The sequence below is a fragment of the Bison bison genome, unplaced genomic scaffold (assembly GCF_000754665.1).
Source record: "Bison bison bison isolate TAMUID 2011002044 unplaced genomic scaffold, Bison_UMD1.0 scf7180017846433, whole genome shotgun sequence".
Lineage (NCBI taxonomy): Eukaryota > Metazoa > Chordata > Mammalia > Artiodactyla > Bovidae > Bison > Bison bison.
Window position 1 is genome coordinate 969 of NW_011477006.1, and position 19,374 is coordinate 20,342.

The following is a 19,374-nucleotide window of genomic DNA, read 5'->3' on the forward strand; positions in this document are numbered from 1 at the left end:
GAAAGAACACCCAGGGCTGATCTCCTTCAGAACGGACTGGTTGGATCTCCTTGCAGTCCAAGGGACTCTCAAGAGTCTTCTCCAGCACCACAGCTCAAAAGCATCAATTCTTTGGCACTCAGCTTTCTTCACAGTCAGGGGAACAATATCTGAATATAACATACTGGTTTGTCAAGTAGATTCTGAGCTATTAGGCGGAACCAACTTGAAGACAAAGTCTGGGGTAAATGCATAGTACATTAGCATAGCTTAAGACAAACATTTCCATAAGAAAAATGCATTGGTTAACTCAAGGTTTGAGAATGGTTAACTTCAGGTGAAACCAAATGTCATTATGGCAACACAGCATTTTAAGAGAAACCTTTTACATTTGTATACAGAAGGAAAAAAAATATTGCTTGTGTGTTTCCTCCTGCTGCTCAAGAGAGATAAAAATGTCTGACACTTGCAGCCTATTTCCTCCATTTGGAAACCCCTAGCCTTCCTAATTGTTACCCTCTCGTTATCATATGTGAAAGAGATCACCAGTCCAGGTTCAATGCATGAGACAGGGTGCTCAGGGCTGGTGCACTGGGATGACCCAGAGGGATGGGATGGGGAGAGAGGTGGGAGGTGAGTTCAGGATGGGCAACACATGTACACTCATGGCTGATTATGTCAATGTATGGCAAAACCCACTACAATATTATAAAGTAATTAGCCTCCAATTAAAATAAATTAATTAAAAAATACAGGGAAAATATTACATTTTATATATTTTGGTATTTCTTTGTTTTTCTACAATTAATATGTTCAATTATTTTTGTAACTAAGTTAGTGTGATTTAATTGTTAATATTAACTGCATTAAAAGTGGTGTTCACTGAAAATAGTATCTTTGAAATGTAAACCTTATACTATCAAATGAAACTCAAGATTTATATATAGCACATGATTCCAATTTTGCTTTATCAATTATAATAATATATGTACATAATATTATTGAGAAGCAATATTTAAAAACACAAAGAGAATTCATTCATTGGTTTAGAACACATAACTCATAAAAGTTATTTCTTCACATCTGTTTTTATTTTCTAGTCATTTATAATGAATATGTATGTTTTATAATCTGAAAAATATATTCATAAAATATGGTCAAAATAAATCTTCCACATATCAAAATTGCCTGCTTTACATGGAACAACAAGACAGTTCTATTATATTACCCACAAATTATCCTGAGGACATGTAGAAGAAATTCACATTAGCTGTTATTAGTTATCTTGCTCTCATTACAATCACCATGATCATTTATAGCAATAGACTGGTCAATTCATCACCCCCAACATCCCATCCAGTATTTGTTGTATAATAAGTGGTTTATTAATACACACACAGAGAAGACAAAGAAACATCAATGAAGACATAAACTATATATTTATAGTGAGTAGAAAATATTATTTCTTTTTGTGAGATTATTTTCTGCTTTTAAAACAAGTGTATCAATTACTAAATGAAATTGGCAATAGTTTAAAAAAAAAATAAGCGGTTTAGCTGAGTTCTTCAGGCGGTTCTAGTGCTAAAGGAACCCCCCTGCCAAAGCAGGAGAGGCAAGAGATGCAGCTTTGATCCCTGGGTTAGGAAGGTCCTCTGGAGGAGGCATGGCACCCCACTCCAGTATTCTTGCCTGGAGAATCCCATGGTCAGAGGAGCCTGGTGGGCTACAGTCCACAAGGTCACAAAGAGTCAGACACAACGGAAGTAACTTATCATGCACACAAAAGAGGTGTAGCCACTTCAATATGAATTTGAAAGAGAGAGAATATAAAATCAAATTGCCTTTGTGCTACTAAATGGCTGAATGACTTTGGGTAGACCCTAAGGGTCTCCCTGTGCCTAACAAAGTAAAGCTTATAAATGGAGATGATCATTTTCTCACTAGTTCATTTGTTAGGATTTAATGCATAATGACATAAAAGTGAGAACTCAAATATAATGGTGTTACTTATGATTATTTTCATACATGTTGATGTATACTCTCAAGAATTTCTGAGGTAAGTTTCACACAAAGACTTACAGAGTACGAAAACATAAATCACAAATAGAGGTCAATAATTAGAATATTAAAAAATGAGAGACTCCAAATAGGTCAACCATTGGATTAAGAATTGCAAAGACTGAGTTTAAATTTGGGTCCTAAAAGCCACAGTGGTTTTCAAGACTACAAAATTTAGGCAAAATGTTAAGTACTTTACAATGATTTTAAAACACATTTTCAAACTGGATATAAATCTTGACATCAGAATATTCTGTTGGCTAAGGGTGAAACACAGCTTTTTGCTTAAACAAAAGAAGAGATTGCTATATGTCATGTCCCAATGTCTAAATGATTTGATCCTCAAAAAAAAAAAAAAGGAACCTGGAGTTCTATCACAGAGTTCTGTGTTACTCATTTCTAATCTCTATAACACAAAGTTGTTATGGACACTTAGTCATATCAAGTGAACAGATGTTTAAACTGCAATTTTATGAAAGATTTCTCTTAATCATTTGCTGCATGGCTTGGATCACATCCTTGTTCCTCATACTGTAGATCAATGGGTTCAACATTGGGCTCAAAAAACTATAAAAGACTGCAAATATTTTAGACTCCTTTACAGACTTCTCAGCTGGAGGCCTCAAGTACATGCAGAAGAGGGTTCCATAAAATAGAGTGACTATTGCCAGGTGGGAACCACAGGTAGAAAAGGCTTTGTGCCTGCCTTCCACAGAATGGATCTCCAAGATAGATGCAATGATGAAAACATAAGACAGGAGAATGATGAACAAAGAGCTCGAGAGAGTGAAACCAGCAACCACAAACATTGCCATCTTTTTGACATAGGTGTCAGAGCAGGCCAACATTATCAGAGGAGGATCAGCACAGTAGAAATGGTTGATCTCAAGGGAGTCACAGAAGGACAAGTGAAAGGTCAGCAGTGCCTGAGAGAGACCATTGAAGAATCCACAAGTATAAGGGACTGTGACTAGAAAGATGCAAACGTCCTTGGACATCCTGGTGCTGTAATATAGAGGGCTGCAGATGGCTACATAGCGGTCCAAGGCCATTGAAGCAAGGAGATAAAACTCAGTGATCACCAGGGCAATGAAGAGAAGGCACTGTGTGAAGCATCCAGCATAGGAGATGGTCTTCTGGTCTGAGAGGAAATTGTGCAGCATATTTGGAGTAACATTGGAGGAATAGCAAAGGTCTACAAAGGAGAGGTGGCTGAGGAAGAAGTACATGGGGGTCTGGAGGTGGGGATTGGTCCTGATCAGCATGATCATGCCCAGATTCCCTGCCAGTGTGACTAGGTAGATCACCAGGAACACCCCAAACAGGGCCTTCTGTAGCACTGGGTCATCTGTGAGTCCCAGGAGAATGAATTCAGTCACTGCAGTGTGGTTAGGGGAAGACATATTCTCATCCCTTAAAAACTGAAAGTGGTAAAGTGAAGAATTCTATCTGATCCTGATTATGCATTTATTCCATTCTTTTGTCATTTACTTTTGACCTATCTCTCTATAAGGAAATTACTCTTCTCAACCAATGCATCAGAGCATCTATGTAAATATTTGCACCTTATCTCTTTGAGATATATTTTTCTATATATATACTGGAAGCACACACTCACAAACTCACACATTCTCTTTCTCCTTCTTATTTGTAAATCTTGTATACACATATACAATTAAACCTGTTTTCTTGGAAAACTCCATATTCAGTACTTTTTTTTTTCAAATTCTGTGAAAAAGAAAGCCAAAAGAATGAAAACCAGGTCTGGAAAGCAGCAGGTCAGTGGCATCATTCAAATGGACAAATGAAGGATGCCGAGTTTCTATGGTCCCTTCACCTCTGATACACTATTGTTTTTGACACACATTAGAAGACATGTTCAATCCAGCATTTTCTCCTGAAACCCATACTTATCTAGCTTAAATTCATTCAGAAGACATTTAATTAGTAGATGCATCTCTTGACATATGGCTAAGAAGGTACAGAATGAAGAATTGTTCTTTCTGCTTTTTAAATTCACCCACTCATTATTTATGGAGGCATTTTTTTTTTCTATTCTAGCTTCTGGGGTTACATGAGTGAGCAAATTACCTATCCCGGTGAACCATATATTGTAAGAGAGGTAATAGATATTTAGCACATAGACAAACGTTTACCGCAGTGTGTCACTTAGAAGAAAACACTATGAGGAAAATTAAAGGTGGAGTGCTTTTAGATGGCCATTCAAAGAAAATCTGAGGGGGCAGAATTTGAACAGTAAATAAAGAATTCAAATACCTGAAGAGGAATTTGTTTCCATTATTTTTTAAAACTGACACACCTCTGAATATATTTGTTTAGGAAAACACATCAGGATAATATTTAAATGTAGACTTAGCTCCCAGCTGGAATTATCATTTCTGGTTTTTGTTTTTGTTTTTTTGGGAAAGTAAGATATGACTGGAAGCATTATGCCTCAAGAATCTCACCTTAAGGCTTTTTAAATTTAGTTTTCACATACACATCAGAAGAGCCTGTATATAATACTTGATTTTTCAGAGATGCCATGAAATATTAACATTTGAATAGAAAGTATATATGATGAAAATAATTTTTTCAGTATTGGTGAGAATATTAATTTTCACACAAAATAAAAAACATATTTTTAGTGAACAAATGTAGAAAATGACTTACGTGTAAAACTGAATTACTATATTTTCTAAAACAGGTGGGAAGATTTATAGTGTTTCTTAGGAATATTCCCTAGAGTATTTTTTTTTAATTCTTATAATCCAATTAAGATAGATTTTGTTCCCTCAAGGGCATAACCTTAATTTCATGTTTTGAGATCTTTAATTTTCCTTCAAGACCAAAATCTGTATGCAACATCTTTGTATGCTGCTTTATACTATGTGGCTGAAATCTTAGGCAAAAATAAAGAAGTTCACCATCACTTTTAATAGTATGAATGGACAAAAATATGGTTGGATGAATTTTGCATTTTTTGTGTCTAAAAGTGACTGAGAACCAGGATCATTCATAAAATTGATGTATCACAAAATTGGTGATTTAGGAGGAAAGGTCAAATATGAGTAAAGAATATCTGAATGTTGTTTGATACTGCATTTGTTAGAGAATAAAGGAATCCATAGATGGTCTCAGTAGCCTCTATCTTCCAGGGCATTGATAACTCCAGCCAATTCAATCAAAGGAATTAAAGTAGAGTCTCATTAAGACAAGAGAGGCATCTCTGATTGTTTTAGATTTCCAAATACTGGGTTATAGTCTGAGAAATCAGTCAGTGAAATAAAGCTGTATATCACTATAAAAATGTATATTGTCATCAACTTAGCACATTAGGAGAGATTTGAGCATAATGGTGTATTTTTCAGATTGGGGTCAAAAATATTTATTTATCCCAACATTTTCTGTTTTACCTTGATTCCTTGAACAAATTAAATAAAATTTTAAAGTGTAAAATCCTAAATATTCCCATGAAATAAAAGTTTCTTATATGATTGTAAGGCTAATTGTAGAATAGTAGAGCTCTTATTTCCTGACCCCTTAATGTAAAGATTCCTTATCTTGCATAAAGATACTTGAAGGTTTGACCCTTCTTTAAGCTGAATATCAGCACTGGTTTCCTAAAGTACTTATATATGTATGTAAGTACATTCTGATATGGGCTTCCCTGGTGGCTCAGATAATAAAGAATCTGCCTGCCAAGCAGGAAACACTGGCTCAAGCCCTGAGTTAGGAAGATCCCCTGGAGAAGGAAATGGCAACCCACTCCAGTGTTCTTGCCTGGAGAATCCCATGGACAGAGGAGCCTGGTGGGCTACAGTCCATGGGCACACAAGAGTTGGACAGGACTCAGTGATTAAACCACCACCACCACTACATCCTGATATACTTTAATATAGAATAATGTTGTAATAATCATAATATTTACAAACAGATTTTTCCAAGAAGAGGTAGGACTAACTCAGTAGCAATTGAACAAGTAAGAAAAAAGTAGTGAATTAACTCTGGAAAGGCAAAATAACAATACTTTTCAGTATGGGATCATTTGATCAAAAGTTCATGCATAAGAAGTAAATGCTTATTTATTTTACATGTATAACAACAAATAATACTGGAGGGCACAGAATTTACCTATCTACCATTGATCCTGGTTAAAAGAAGGATTTTCAGCATTCTTATTTTATTTTCCTAGAAAGCCTTCAGGAGATTCTATTTAATTTATATTTGAAGACACAAATGCCTTAGTTAATATCACTCTGCTTCAATTGCAATGACCAGTTGACACGTGTCTGCTAAAAGAACACATAATTGTTTTAGCTACACAAATGTCAAACAGTCAGATAATTGAAACTATCCCACTGACTCTGCTATTTGTGTTCTTATGATTATTTAATTCACTATATTTTTGGTTATGGCAGATTCAATAATATACTGGAAGTTCTAATCTATGTAATAAAAGTGTATTGATTGAAAGGGGAAAAAAATAAAAGCATCCTATTCATAGATCGCTTAATAGTTTATATGCTGCTGCTGCTGCTAAGTCGCTTCAGTCGTGTCTGACTCTGTGCGACCCCAGAGACAGCAGCCCACCAGGTTCCCCCGTCCCTGGGATTCTCCAGGCAAGAACACTGGAGTGGGTTGCCATTTCCTTCTCCAGTGCATGAAAGTGAAAAGTGAAAGTGAAGTCGCTCAGTCGTGTCCAACTCTTAGCGACCCCATGGACTGCAGCCCACCAGGCTCCTCTGTCCATGGGATTCTCCAGGCAAGAGTACTGGAGTGGGGTGCCATTGCCTTCTCCGAATAGTTTATATAGAATCTCCTTTTAAGATACACAAATAAAATGTTAACTAGATTTATTGTGGTGATCATTAAGTTGTACATCCCATTTTTTAATATGCAGAAGAAAAGCTAAGCCTACATAGTGGAAGGTCACAAGGTAAAGATCAATATGCATAGATTATTTATATTGTTATGTAAAAGCCAACCATAACTAGAAAACAAATGCTTCTATATATCACTTGGAGAAGGCAATGGCACCCCACTCCAGTACTCTTGCCTGGAAAATCCCATGGATGGAAGAGCCTGGTACGCTGCAGTCCATGGGGTCGCTAAGAGTCGGACACTACTGAGCGACTTCACTTTCACTTTTCACTTTCATGCACTGGAGAAGGAAATGGCAACCCACTCCAGTGTTCTTGCCTGGAGAATCCCAGGGACGGGGGAGCCTGGTGGGCTGCCGTCTATGGGGTCACACAGAGTCGGACACGACTGAAGTGACTTAGCAGCAGCATATATCACTTATAATAACATCAAAAGAGTAAGCCACTTAAAAATGATTTTTTCATAAAACTTCAAGAGTTACATACTGATAACCACAAAACATTGCATGTATAGAGAAATTAAAGGAGACTTAAATAATGGAGAGATATATCTTCCTTGTGGATTGTAATATTCAGTAGTTTTAAGTCCAATATTTTTAAGTTACCAATTTGTCTAAAATTGATCAATGGTTTTAATGCCAGTTCAGCTTGCTTATTTTTAATAGACAAACTGATTCTAAGGTATATAGTGATTATTTAAAAAAAAACATTCTTAAATTATCCAAAACAATTTTGAGACAGAAGAAAAATCTTTAAATGATTTACACTATCTAATTTTAAGAGTTAGTAAGGAACTACAGCATTCAAAACAATAAATTTAGCTACACTGAACAAGATATTTTCAATAAGGGTGAAATAGCTTTATATTGAAAGGAGATGTTATCTAGGACTTCCAAAGCTAAAGAGAAGTCAAAGTTTCAAAGGACAAGGTTTGCCTCACTTCAAACCTTCAAAGGATTGACTGACTCTCTTGTTAGGGGCTAATGTAGCTCAAGGCTTCAATTGAAGCCAATGCTCATTTACCACTTTGAAAATTCTAGGGCCCTTATGAAGTATGCTAAATCTACTCTGCCTCTGCTCTATAAATAAAACAACAGTGTAAGATGATAGCACATCTGCTTACAACATGCTGCTGCTGCTACGTTGCTTCAGTCGTGTCCAGCTCTGTGCTACACTATGGACTGTCGCCTGCCAGGCTTCCTCTGTCCATGGGATTCTCCAGGCAGGAATACTGGAGTTGGTTGCCATGCCTACTCCAGGGGAATCTTCCCGACTTAAAGTTTGAACCCACGTCTCTTGTATCTCCTGCACTGACAGGCGAGTTCTTTACCACTAGTGCCGCCTGAGAAGCATGGTTCACTAAATATTTTAAGCTCACTGTTGAGATCTACTGCTCAGAAAAAAATAAAATAAAAGGAAGAAAATAAGATTTCTTTTTAAAGTACTATTACTTATTGACAATGCACCTGTTCACGCAAGAGTTCTAATGGAGATGTACAACAAGATATGTGCTGTTTTTATGCCTGCTAACACAACAGAGCAATCACATTCCCCATCCATTCTGCAGCCTACAGATCAAGATATCATTTCAACTTTCAGATGTTATTATTTTAAAAATATGTTTTGTAAGGCTATGGCTGTTGTAGTTAGTGATTTCTTTGATATCTGGGCAAAGGAAATTGAAAGCTTCCAGAATGGATTCATTATTGTGAATGCCATTAAGAACATTCATGATCCATTTGGAAGATGTAAAAATACTAACATTAACAGGATTTGGGGTAAGTTGTATCCCACCTTCATGAATGACTTTGAGGAGTTCAAAATTTCAGTGGAGAGAGTAGCTGCAGATGTAGTGGAAATAGTAAGAGAACTTGATTAGAAGTAGAGACTGAAGATGTGACTGAATTGCTGCAATCTCAGGATAAAACTTTAGTGGATGAGGACTTGCTTCTTGTGGATGTGCAAAGCATATCGTTTCTTGAGATGGAATCACTGCTGGTGAAAAATGTTGTACAGATTGTTGACATGACAACAAAAAAATTAGAATATTACATAAACTTAGTTGATAAAGCAGTGACAGCCTTTGAGAGTATCAATTTGAGCTTTCAAAGTTCTGCTGTGGGTAAAATGCTGTGGAACAGCATTACATGCTACAGGCAAATCTTCTGTGACAATGTCAATTGATGTAGCAAACTTCATTGCTGCATTAGTCCACATTTTGAGCAACTGCCACCCTGAGCAGTCAGCAGTCATCAGCAGTAAAGCAATATCCTTCACCAGTAAAATGATTGTAACTCACTGAAGACTAGATTTTAATAAAGTATTTTAACTAAAATATATACGCTTTACACATAATGCTGTTGCATACTTAATAGACTATAATATAATATAAATATAACTGTTACATGAGCTGGGAAACCAAAAAATTGTGTAATTTGCTTTATTATGCCGTTTATGTATTGCAGTGGTCTAGAACAAAGCCTACACTATATTTTAGGTATGTCTATTTTGGGTTTTATGCTTCTAAATAGGGAGTTGAACTATGATAATTTGTTTTTTCAAGCATATATGTTCTCTGGAATAAATGAGATTTATATAGAGCAATCATATTCCTGAGGATGCTTGGAATATTTGGTCCAATTCCACTAGTAGAAAAAAAAAGCAAAAACAAAACAGGAAACCTCGTGATAGAATGACATGGAGCCAGAGTAAACACATGTGGATTTGACCATTTCTAAGTTCCCTCTGAGCCCTAAAAGCCCACGCTTTGGCAATTCTAAGTACAGAAGCAAAAAGAGAATGTTTTAAAAAGGGCTGGCACACTGGGATGACCCAGAGAGATGGTACGGGGAGGGGGGTTCAGGATTGGGAACACGTGTACACTCATGGCAGATTCATGTTGATGTATGGCAAAACTAATACAATATTGTAAAGTAATTAGCCTCCAATTAAAATATATAAATTTAAATTAAAAAATTTTTTGCCAAAGGAAGTTTTGACCTCCTTATTTCTCAGACTTATCCTCTCAGATGAGAGGATTTAACATGAGGATGACCACCATATAAAACACAGACAGCACTTGGTCTTGAGTATCTGGAGGTCTAGATACTTGAGTATCTGGAGGTCCATTGAGTATCTGGAGCTGGGGTGCAGATACATGAACAGGATTGTGCCAGAGAAGATGGTGACCACCATCAGGTGGGACGCACAGGTGGAGAAGGTTTTGTGCCTCCATCAGCAGAGTGGATCCTCACGACAGCAGTGAGGATGCAGAGATAGGAAGTGAGACTGGTCAGGAGGCAGCTCAGCTCATTAAAACTGGCAAAAGCAAGAATGACAGCTTCATTGACACGAGTGTCTGAACAAGTGAGTTTCAGGAGGGGTGGAATGTCACAGAAAAAGTGGTTGATGACACTGGAGTGGCAGAAAGGCAGCTGGAAGGTGAGGCCATGTGAATGGCAGCATTTATGAAGCCAGTGAGGTATGTGGTCAACATCAGTAGGACATTAAGTTGGGGGGGACACAGTGGCCGTGTAAAGGCGAGGTTTGCAGATGGCCACATAATGGTCATAGGACATCACGGTCAACAGGAATCCCTCAATGCCAGCAAAAGAACCAAAACAGAAGAACTGAGTGGCACATTCATTGAATGAAATGACTGGGTTCTCTGCCCAGAAATTTATGAGCATTTTAGGGGCAATGACAGAAGAGTAACAGAAGTCAACAAGGGACAGGTTACTGAGGAAAAAATACATTAGCATGTGGAGATGTGAGTCAATCTTGATTAAGAGGATCATGCCAAGATTTCCAAACACAGTGATCATACAGATGACTAGAAATACCATAAAAAGAAGACTGTAGCTCTGGATGATCGCTGAACCCCAGGAGAATAAATTCAGTCACTGTCGAATGGTTGCTCATCCCTTTGTCTCAGAATGGATGATTTGCTTGCTGAGATAAGAAAGAAATTGGTGATATAAATTATGAAAAAAAAAGAAAATCAAACAGTTTATTCTCTACTGTAGAATTACTTCTAAAATGTCCAAAGAACATGTATATTAACGCTTTTTATTTTTTTAACTGCAGAACAACAAAAAGATTTCTTAAGTGAACTCAGTAACTTTTATTTTAAAATGAGCATTTATCCATGCATGTGTGAAATTGTTGATAATCAGCCCCTGCTTGTCTATATCTTACCTTACCTCCCCAAGTTTTTCACCTCTTCCGTTGACCTTTTTGCCTTCACTGTCTATCATCCAGTTCCTTTACATTCTCTTTGGCAATGAAATGTAAGACATACTTGGATATATAATAAATACTTTCTGAATTCAGTTTGGTTTTTTTCCTGTTTTCTCTTAAGCCCACTCTAATCAAATTTTCACTCCATCACTCCACAGAAATTGTTCTTGTCGAGGTTGTTAGGGTTCTTTATGCTGCTAAATTCAGTGGTCAATTCTCAATCTTCATCTTTTTGATCTATTGATAATATTTGGCAGAGTTAATTGCTAACTACTCCCTGAAAAACTATCATCTCTTGTCTCCCAGGACACACCATTCTGAGTTTTCCTCCTACCATATGGGCTGCTCCTTCTCAGCCTTCTTTGTTTATTCCTCTTTTCTCTGACTGTTAAGATTGGAGTAGCTCAGAACTCATTTGTGATCTTCTTCTATTTTTTTTTCCTATTTACACTCTACCTTCATGATCTTATTCAGTCTCATGACTATAAATACTATCTATATATTTACAACTCCTGAATTTATTTCAGCCCCGACCTCTTTCCCAAATCCTAGACTTATAATGCAATCACTTACTCACATTTTCATACTAATATCAAATAATGACTCAACCTAACTCAAAGCTGATTTGCTCATGTCTTCCTTTAATTTTCCCAAACATAACTTTGTCTGTCTCAAGTCAGTGACAACTCTCTACTTCCATGTGTTCAAATAAAGAATAAATACAGGCAAATAAATATTAAAGAAATTGTTCTTTTCTTTCTCACATACTATGTAACTAGTCTATCAGATAATCATGTTGTCTCTATTTTTGAAATGTCTACGTCAACAAGCCAACTTTATTTATTTCTACCATTAAGGCTCAAGTCAACATCATCTTTCACCTAGATTACTACAATAGTCCTTTAACTGACCATTCTTTCTCTAAAATCAGTTAAATTCCACCCTATAAAATACCACTTAAAAAAATTCACAGCCATTTTGTAGATCTCTACTTTATACATATAAATATATATACATCTATCTATATGATATAAATTATATCCTATATGACATATATGATCATATATGTGTGTATGTGTTTACATATGTTTATGTATATAGATATATAGATAAAGGCTGACAATTGCAGTAGTTTCTCAAAGTGTGCATATAAGAGCATAAAATAATTTTATTTAATGTACTACACAGTGTATTAAATATGCCAAGTGCCTTGGCACTCTTTCTGCACAAAATTAATTAAATTTCCCTGCTTCATACATGAGAAGGCAATGGCAACCCATTCCAGTGCTCTTGCCTGGAAAATCCCATGGACAGAGGAGCCTAGTGGGCTGCAGACCATGGGGTCGCACAGAGTCGGACAAGACTGAAGCGACTTAGCAGCAGCAGCTTCATACACACACAAAAACACACATATATACACAGAGAGATGCATGTGTACATGTGTGTTTGTATGTGTATGAATAGGTTGAATATTCTATAAAGTCCTCATCTCTTATTAGTTGTCCTAAACTTCTTTCTTCTAAAAAAAAAAAATTGTGTTAGTTTAGTTGCTAACCTTCAATTCAGTGTTTCAGACATTGCAATTTAGAGACATAGTGTTTTTAACATTTTTATTTATTGATCTTAATTGGAGGATAAGTACTTTACAATATTGTGATGGTTTTTGCCTACATCAATATGAATTTTCCATAGGCACATGTGTGTCCCCTCCATGCTGAGGTTCCCTCCCTGTCAACCCTATCCCTCCAGGTTGTCACAGAGCACTGAGAGGCTTTTGTCTTAATTCCTTGAATGCTTTTTGAATCCTCTTTGAAGCTTTCTATATCTAACCAGTTAGAGATAAATCAAATCATCTTACCTGCTGTCCTTAAGACATACTCACTGAAAGTAGTGGTGTTTATAAGTTTAGTTTTATTTATTGCTTTTTGGAGGAATACAATTTTTTTTCCCCTACAGTGTGAAATTTATAGCTTTGATGAAAATGGAAGTGGCCTAAGGAACTCAGCTGTGACAGACTTAAGATATGGTTAATTAATTCAACAAAGAATATAAGATGCTACTTCTGAATTTGAGGCTGAGGGTCAGATTATTAAGGTTGTGATGATGCTCTTGAGATTTAATCATCTTTGCAAAACACTAAAAAAATGAAAGCCTGAAATATACTATCCCAAAATTAAGACATCCACTTTTTTTTCACTGAGATAATTGAACTATTTTCTCCCCAGGGAGTCACTTATACCTTTGTGAGTGAGTTAGGCATTTGAAGTACAAAATGTATTTTATGGTCTTAAGACTCCATTGTGAATAACACTGAATTAAATTAAATGATATAAAATTTATTAGGTCTTGCCTCAAAAATTCACAATTCCACTGAAAATATAATCCATACTCATATCTATTTTAATAGGCAAGAATACTGGAATGAGTTACCATAATCTACTCCAATTGATCCACCACTCCCCAAACACCTTCCTGAAATTGCAGTTTTTTCTCTCTTTTTATTTGCTTACTCTGTTCCATGTATAATTTGTTCCCTTACTATTCTTTTAACAAACCAAGGAGGATCTCACCTCAGGGCCTTTGATTCACCACAGATATTCATGCAATGTTATTCCTATGCAGGACTTGCTCAAATGTTATTTCCACAGGTTGCTCTACTCCCATGCAACCCTTTTCTCTCACTTTAATTTATTTAAAGCACAACTCTTATCCGTGTCACACACATGCATCCCACACAAACAGGAGCAAATGCCTGTGCACACATGCATACACACTTTGCTGTTGACAATAAAGTCTTCCTCACTCAAAAACAAGTTTAATGAAATCAATAATTTTGTTTTCTCACGTGGTGTATCTTCAGCATGTGTTATCTGCTGAATACATTTTTCCACTAATGTCCTTGAGAGAAACGTTGGTTAATAATTAAACGTGGAATTAACAGGAGATTGGAGGGTTGTTCCTGGGGGATAAGATGAGTTACCTCCTCCTTTGTGGTCTCTAACAAACCTTTTGGGGATGAAGTGGTCTCATTTGGAACATTGGTATTCCACCTTCAGGTCTGTAGTGGAGAGTGGGATGGAAAGACATAGGAAACAGACATTTAGCCGATTTGAAATTATTTCTTCAACATATCATCTCATGAAAGACAGTTTTTTCCCTGTTGTTCCAACATTGACAGCCCTGACCCCACTACAATGAGCAATAAATAAATAATTGTGTTTGATAACTGTTTATTGAAAATTATGTGAAACTTTGGCTGGGCTACAGATAAAAAGTTAGAACACTTTGACTTTGAGATTACTACACTTAAATATTTCAATTAATTCACAAAGTCAGTAAACTATACCCCCATTATTGCTATGGCACCCTTATTATTAAACAGCTAAGACTTTCTTCTATAGTATTTGGTACTATTGACATCCATGTGAATGGAAGAGTGTTACTATTTACAATAGATGCTGTGATATACTACCCAGATTGGACTTTCAGTATTGAAGTATTTACTTCCCCAGCTTCCTAGGGCATCGACAGCTCACACCTCATAGCTGAGCTCTACTCTTGGAATATCCCTGCTGAAAGGCATTGTCATTCTGAAAGTTAGACTGCTTCCAGTGGGTGACCCATATCTAAAGCAGGTTATTATGGAGGTATAAATACCTGTTCAAATTTGAAACATCTCTGAGAAGGATAACCTCAGCTCCAGATCTCCACATGGAACTGGCTGAATACTCTGTTGCAATTTCATCATAAATTAGTTTCTTCTACCCAATCCGTTTTCCCTTACTTCTTTATCAGTATTGTTCCTGGGAACACTCTCCAGTAAATTTCCTAAATACAAATATCTGTCTCAGAGTCTATTTTCCAAGATCCAATCAAAGTCATATATATATATATATATATATTCTATATATAAGAGTGAAAAAGCTCAAATTTGACATTGAGATTTAAATCTAGGCCAGCCAATTCCAAGTATTTTGATATTTTGCCAGACACTGCCTTCCTTCACTGTATTGATTCATACTATAGGCTAATAAATACATATTTAGGACACCAGGAATTTAAGAATGCATCTCATTTTACACAATATACTTTAACACAGAAAAAAAGTTCAAGCAATTAGACAATACAATTAACATGAAAACATTCTTATTCCACATAATAGGGTGATATGTAACATGGTTTCACAGTATCTGTTGCTGTAAGATCTTCTTTAAGGCCCCTTTCACATCCTTATTTTTCAAACTGTAGATGAGGGGATTTAGCATAGGGATCACTACCGTATAAAAGACAGAGACAATCTTGTCCTGCTCCATTGAGTAGCTAGTCTTAGGACGCGAGTACATGAAGAGAATAGTCCCAAAGAATATGGTGAGAGGCACAGGTGGAGAAGGCTCTGTGCCTGCCCTCCAAGGAGGGCATCCTCAAGATGGCAACGAGGATGCATAGGTAGGAAGTGAGGATGATCATAACACAGCCAGTGACAGTAACACTGGAGAAAGCCATGATCACGATGCCGTTGATGCGGGTATCAGAGCAAGAGAGTTTGAGCAGGGCTGGTGTATCACAGTAGAAATGATTGGTCTTATCTGAGCCACAAAAGGACAACTTGAAAGTCATTCCTGTGTGTATGGCTACATTTCCAAAACCTGCTAGGAATGAGGTAGCTGCTAGCAAGAAGCAAATTCTCCCAGACATGAGAACTGGATACAGCAAAGGGTTCCAAATGGCTATGTAGAGGTCATATGCCATCGTAGCTAACAAGAGGCACTCAGTCCCCAGGAAGGAGCCAAAGAAATAGAACTGGGCAGCACGCCCATTAAAAGAAATGGCCTTGCTCTCAGCAACAAGGTTCACCAGCATCTTAGGAGTGACAGAAGAAGAGTAAGAGGCATCAACAAAGGAGAGACTGCTGAGAAAAAAGTACATGGGAGTGTGGAGACAAGGATCTATCTTAATTAACACAATCACCCCCAAATTACCCACCACGGTTGCCATATAGATCAACAGAAATAATCCAAAGAGGACGACCTGTAGCTCTGAATTGTCTGAGAGTCCTAAGAGGATAAATGCTGTCACTTCTGTTTGATTCCTGGTTTGCATCTCTTTCATATATCTGACACGGGCTGCAATAAGAGAAAAGATGGAACATGCTATTTGGTCAGATGAATACATGACTTTTGGGGTTCCCTGCTGGCTCTATGGTAAATGAGCTCGCCAATACAGGAGCTTCAAGTTCGATCCTTGGGTGGGGAAGATCCCCTGGAGAAGGAAATGGCAACCCACCCCAGTATTTTTGCCTAGAACATTCCATGAACAGAGGAGACTCATGGTGAAGCTGAAATGCCAATACTTTGGCCACCTGATGTGAAGAACTGACTCATTGGAAAAGACCCTGAGTCTGGAAAAGATTGAAGGCAGGAGGAGAAGTGGATGAAAGAGGAGGAGATGGTTGGAAGGCATCACCGACTCAATGGGCATGTGTTTGAGCAAGCTCCAGGAGTTGGTGATGGACAGGGAAGCCCGGTGTGCTGCAGTCCATGTCGCAAACAATCAGACATGACTAAGCGACTGTATGGATGTGAGAGTTGGACTGTGAAGAAAGCTGAGCGCCGAAGAATTGATGCTTTTGAACTATGGTGCTGGAGAAGACTCTTGAGTCCCTTGGACAGCAAGGAGATCCAACCAGTCCGTTCTAAAGGAGATCAGCCCTGGATGTTCTTTGGAAGGACTGATGCTGAAGCTGAAACTCCAATACTTTGGCCACCTCATGCAAAGAGTTGATTCATTGGAAAAGACCCTGATGCTGGGAGGGACTGGGGGCAGGAGGAAAAGGGGATGACAGAGGATGAGATGGCTGAATGGCATCACCGACTCGATGCACATGAGTTTGGGTGAACTCTGGAAGTTGGTGATGGACAGGGAGGCCTGGTGTGCTGCGATTCATGGGGTTGCAAAGAGTCAGACATGACTGAGCGACTGAACTGAACTGAACGGAAGCGACTGAACTGAATTAATATCAATCTTTTTTAAAAAAAACTTAAAACAGAAGATCAAAGTAACTCAGCACCTGTGCTAATATTGATGTTAAAGGATCTACTGAGCACAGCTTGAGGGAAGGGTGGCAGGATCTGGTTCCATTCTTACAGACACCACTGTACAAGAAGTGCCTAGTCATGCTCAGATCTGCTCAGTTTCCACTGGGACAGGGACTCAATACTCCAATAAGTAAAAAGCCTGGCATTTTTATACAGTACTGTAATACTTTCAATGTATCACTGCACCCATTATCTTATCTAAACCTCACCACAATTCAGTGAAGGAGATAATCAAGAATAAGCCCAGGAGTATTAAGAAGATAATCTTTTTTTTTAATTTTATTTTTAAACTTTACATAATTGTATTAGTTTTGCCAAATATCAAAATGAATCCGCCACAGGTATACATGTGTTCCCCATCCTGAACCCTCCTCCCTCCTCCCTCCCCATACCATCCCTCTGAATGGCATTGAAACATGTAAAATATCATGTAAGAAACGAGTTGCCAGTCCAGGTTCGATGCATGATACTGGATGCTTGGGGCTAGTGCACTGGGACGACCCAGAAGATAATCTTTTGTTAGGTGAGGTCAGTGAACTATAGGAATGTCTCAGCTAATCAGTGGTGAATGCTGGATAGAGCATAGGTCTCTTGATGCCACATTATTTTTTTCCTCAAAACTACACTGCCCCTCTTCTGATTTCACTTGGCAGATATTCAGCCTAGGTCCTTGTCCTTGGACTAAAGCTAGTTTGAATTTCACAGAAGAGCATCTTCAGCAGGTATTAAAAAGAAAGAAAGGGTCTTTTCCTCTCATCTTCAACATGAAAGCTTCCATGAGAGTACTTTTCCATCAGAAATAGCAGAGAGAATAAAATGCTCTAGAAACTTGTGTGTGTGTGTTAGGCACATAAAGAATGGCAACAATGTGTAAAAATAGCAAGTACTAAATTAGGTTACTCATTCCCTATGAACTACAAGCTCTGTGTTAAGTATGTTTCCTGCATTATTTTATTTAAATTCTATGAGGTAAGCAGTACTATAGTCCTCTTTTTGCACATGAGAAATGAGAGGTACGAAAGATTGATGACTGCTGCTCAGAGTCCCATAGATCGCCTATGGATGTCTAATTTATATCCAGTCAGTGCAGTTCTCCTTCTCTTAACATTCAAGGTCATTTATAAGGACCTTGTCAATAATAGGTGTGAGCACTAATATACATAGATGTTGATATTGTAATTCTCAGAACTGTATTAATACATTAGAATCCATTTACCTACATTAGGGAAAAAAAGTGTATATCTCCTAAAAAGAAAATACAGTGGCTGAAAATTGCCTTTTTCAGAACTCACTCTCATTAATTTGTCTTTTAGCAAAATACCATTTATTTTACATCTAGCATTGTAAATTACATGCCTCATTCTCTCGTCTTCCTTAGCAAATACATTTCTTGTTCTTATGAAATATACTCTTTCCCCCAACTGAGAGTTTGCAGTCAACCATTTAGTCCAGAGATTCTTCATCTGGGTTTTCAATTTCTAAGAGTTTGTGAAAATAATAGTAAGATTTCCTTAAAATCTCTGGTGTTTAAAAAAGCATTCAAGTCATATATTATTTATTCTTCTTAGCTTTCTCCTAAAGACTAAGAAATTTTGTGTTGATAAAAATGGACAGAGCAGTTATTTAACATACTTTCTTAGTCATTTAGTATTCTTGGAACCTTGGGTCTGTGGGTAACTGGAGAAATTAACAAGATTGTGAATTTTTCTTGAGATCAGTAAGCTACATGGTACACAACTTTAATATTTTTTTTCTTACCTTTCTTAATTGGTTGAGTTCTACTTGATCCCTTTGCTTGTTCTTATCCAATGCCCAAATTCACCAGAAAAAGAAAATCAGGAGGAAAGAAAACATAAAAACTTTTTAGAAAAGTTTCCTCTAATTGTCCCAGGTTAAACAGTAGACACAGTTGTAAAGGACTTTAGACACCAACCATTACAGAGATGAGAAAACTGAAACACTTATACCTTCCCTGTCATGAGAGAATCTCTCACATTCAGCAGAGACTGAGTCCTCCTTATTTTACTTTCCTTTAAGGTAAGAATCCCAATGTGTTAAAATGTAAAATACATTTCAAAATATAGAATACATTGCTGCAGTATATTTGTAATACTGTTTGC

The 19,374-nt window shown here is 37.2% G+C and overlaps 2 protein-coding genes and 1 pseudogene across 2 annotated transcripts; all 3 read right to left on the reverse strand.

Annotated features, from left to right (window-relative positions):
• Positions 1 to 2,507: 2,507 nt before the first annotated feature.
• LOC104988408 (olfactory receptor 5M10-like) lies at positions 2,508 to 3,440 on the reverse strand. The gene has a single exon (XM_010839715.1). The coding sequence runs from the start codon at positions 3,438 to 3,440 to the stop codon at positions 2,508 to 2,510; it is 933 nt and encodes a 310-aa protein (XP_010838017.1).
• A 5,538-nt stretch (positions 3,441 to 8,978) lies between these two features.
• On the reverse strand, positions 8,979 to 10,841 carry LOC104988415 (annotated as a pseudogene).
• A 4,499-nt stretch (positions 10,842 to 15,340) lies between these two features.
• Positions 15,341 to 16,331, reverse strand: LOC104988421 (olfactory receptor 5AP2-like). Its single transcript, XM_010839739.1, is given in 2 exon segments — positions 15,341 to 15,530; positions 15,532 to 16,331. Coding segments are annotated over 2 exon segments (990 nt in total).
• Between the last annotated feature and the right edge of the window lie 3,043 nt (positions 16,332 to 19,374).

Coding starts and splice junctions, on each gene's coding strand:
- LOC104988408 (XM_010839715.1), bottom strand. CDS start 3,440: ATGTCTTCCCCTAACCACACTGCAGTGACTGAATTCATTCTCCTGGGA.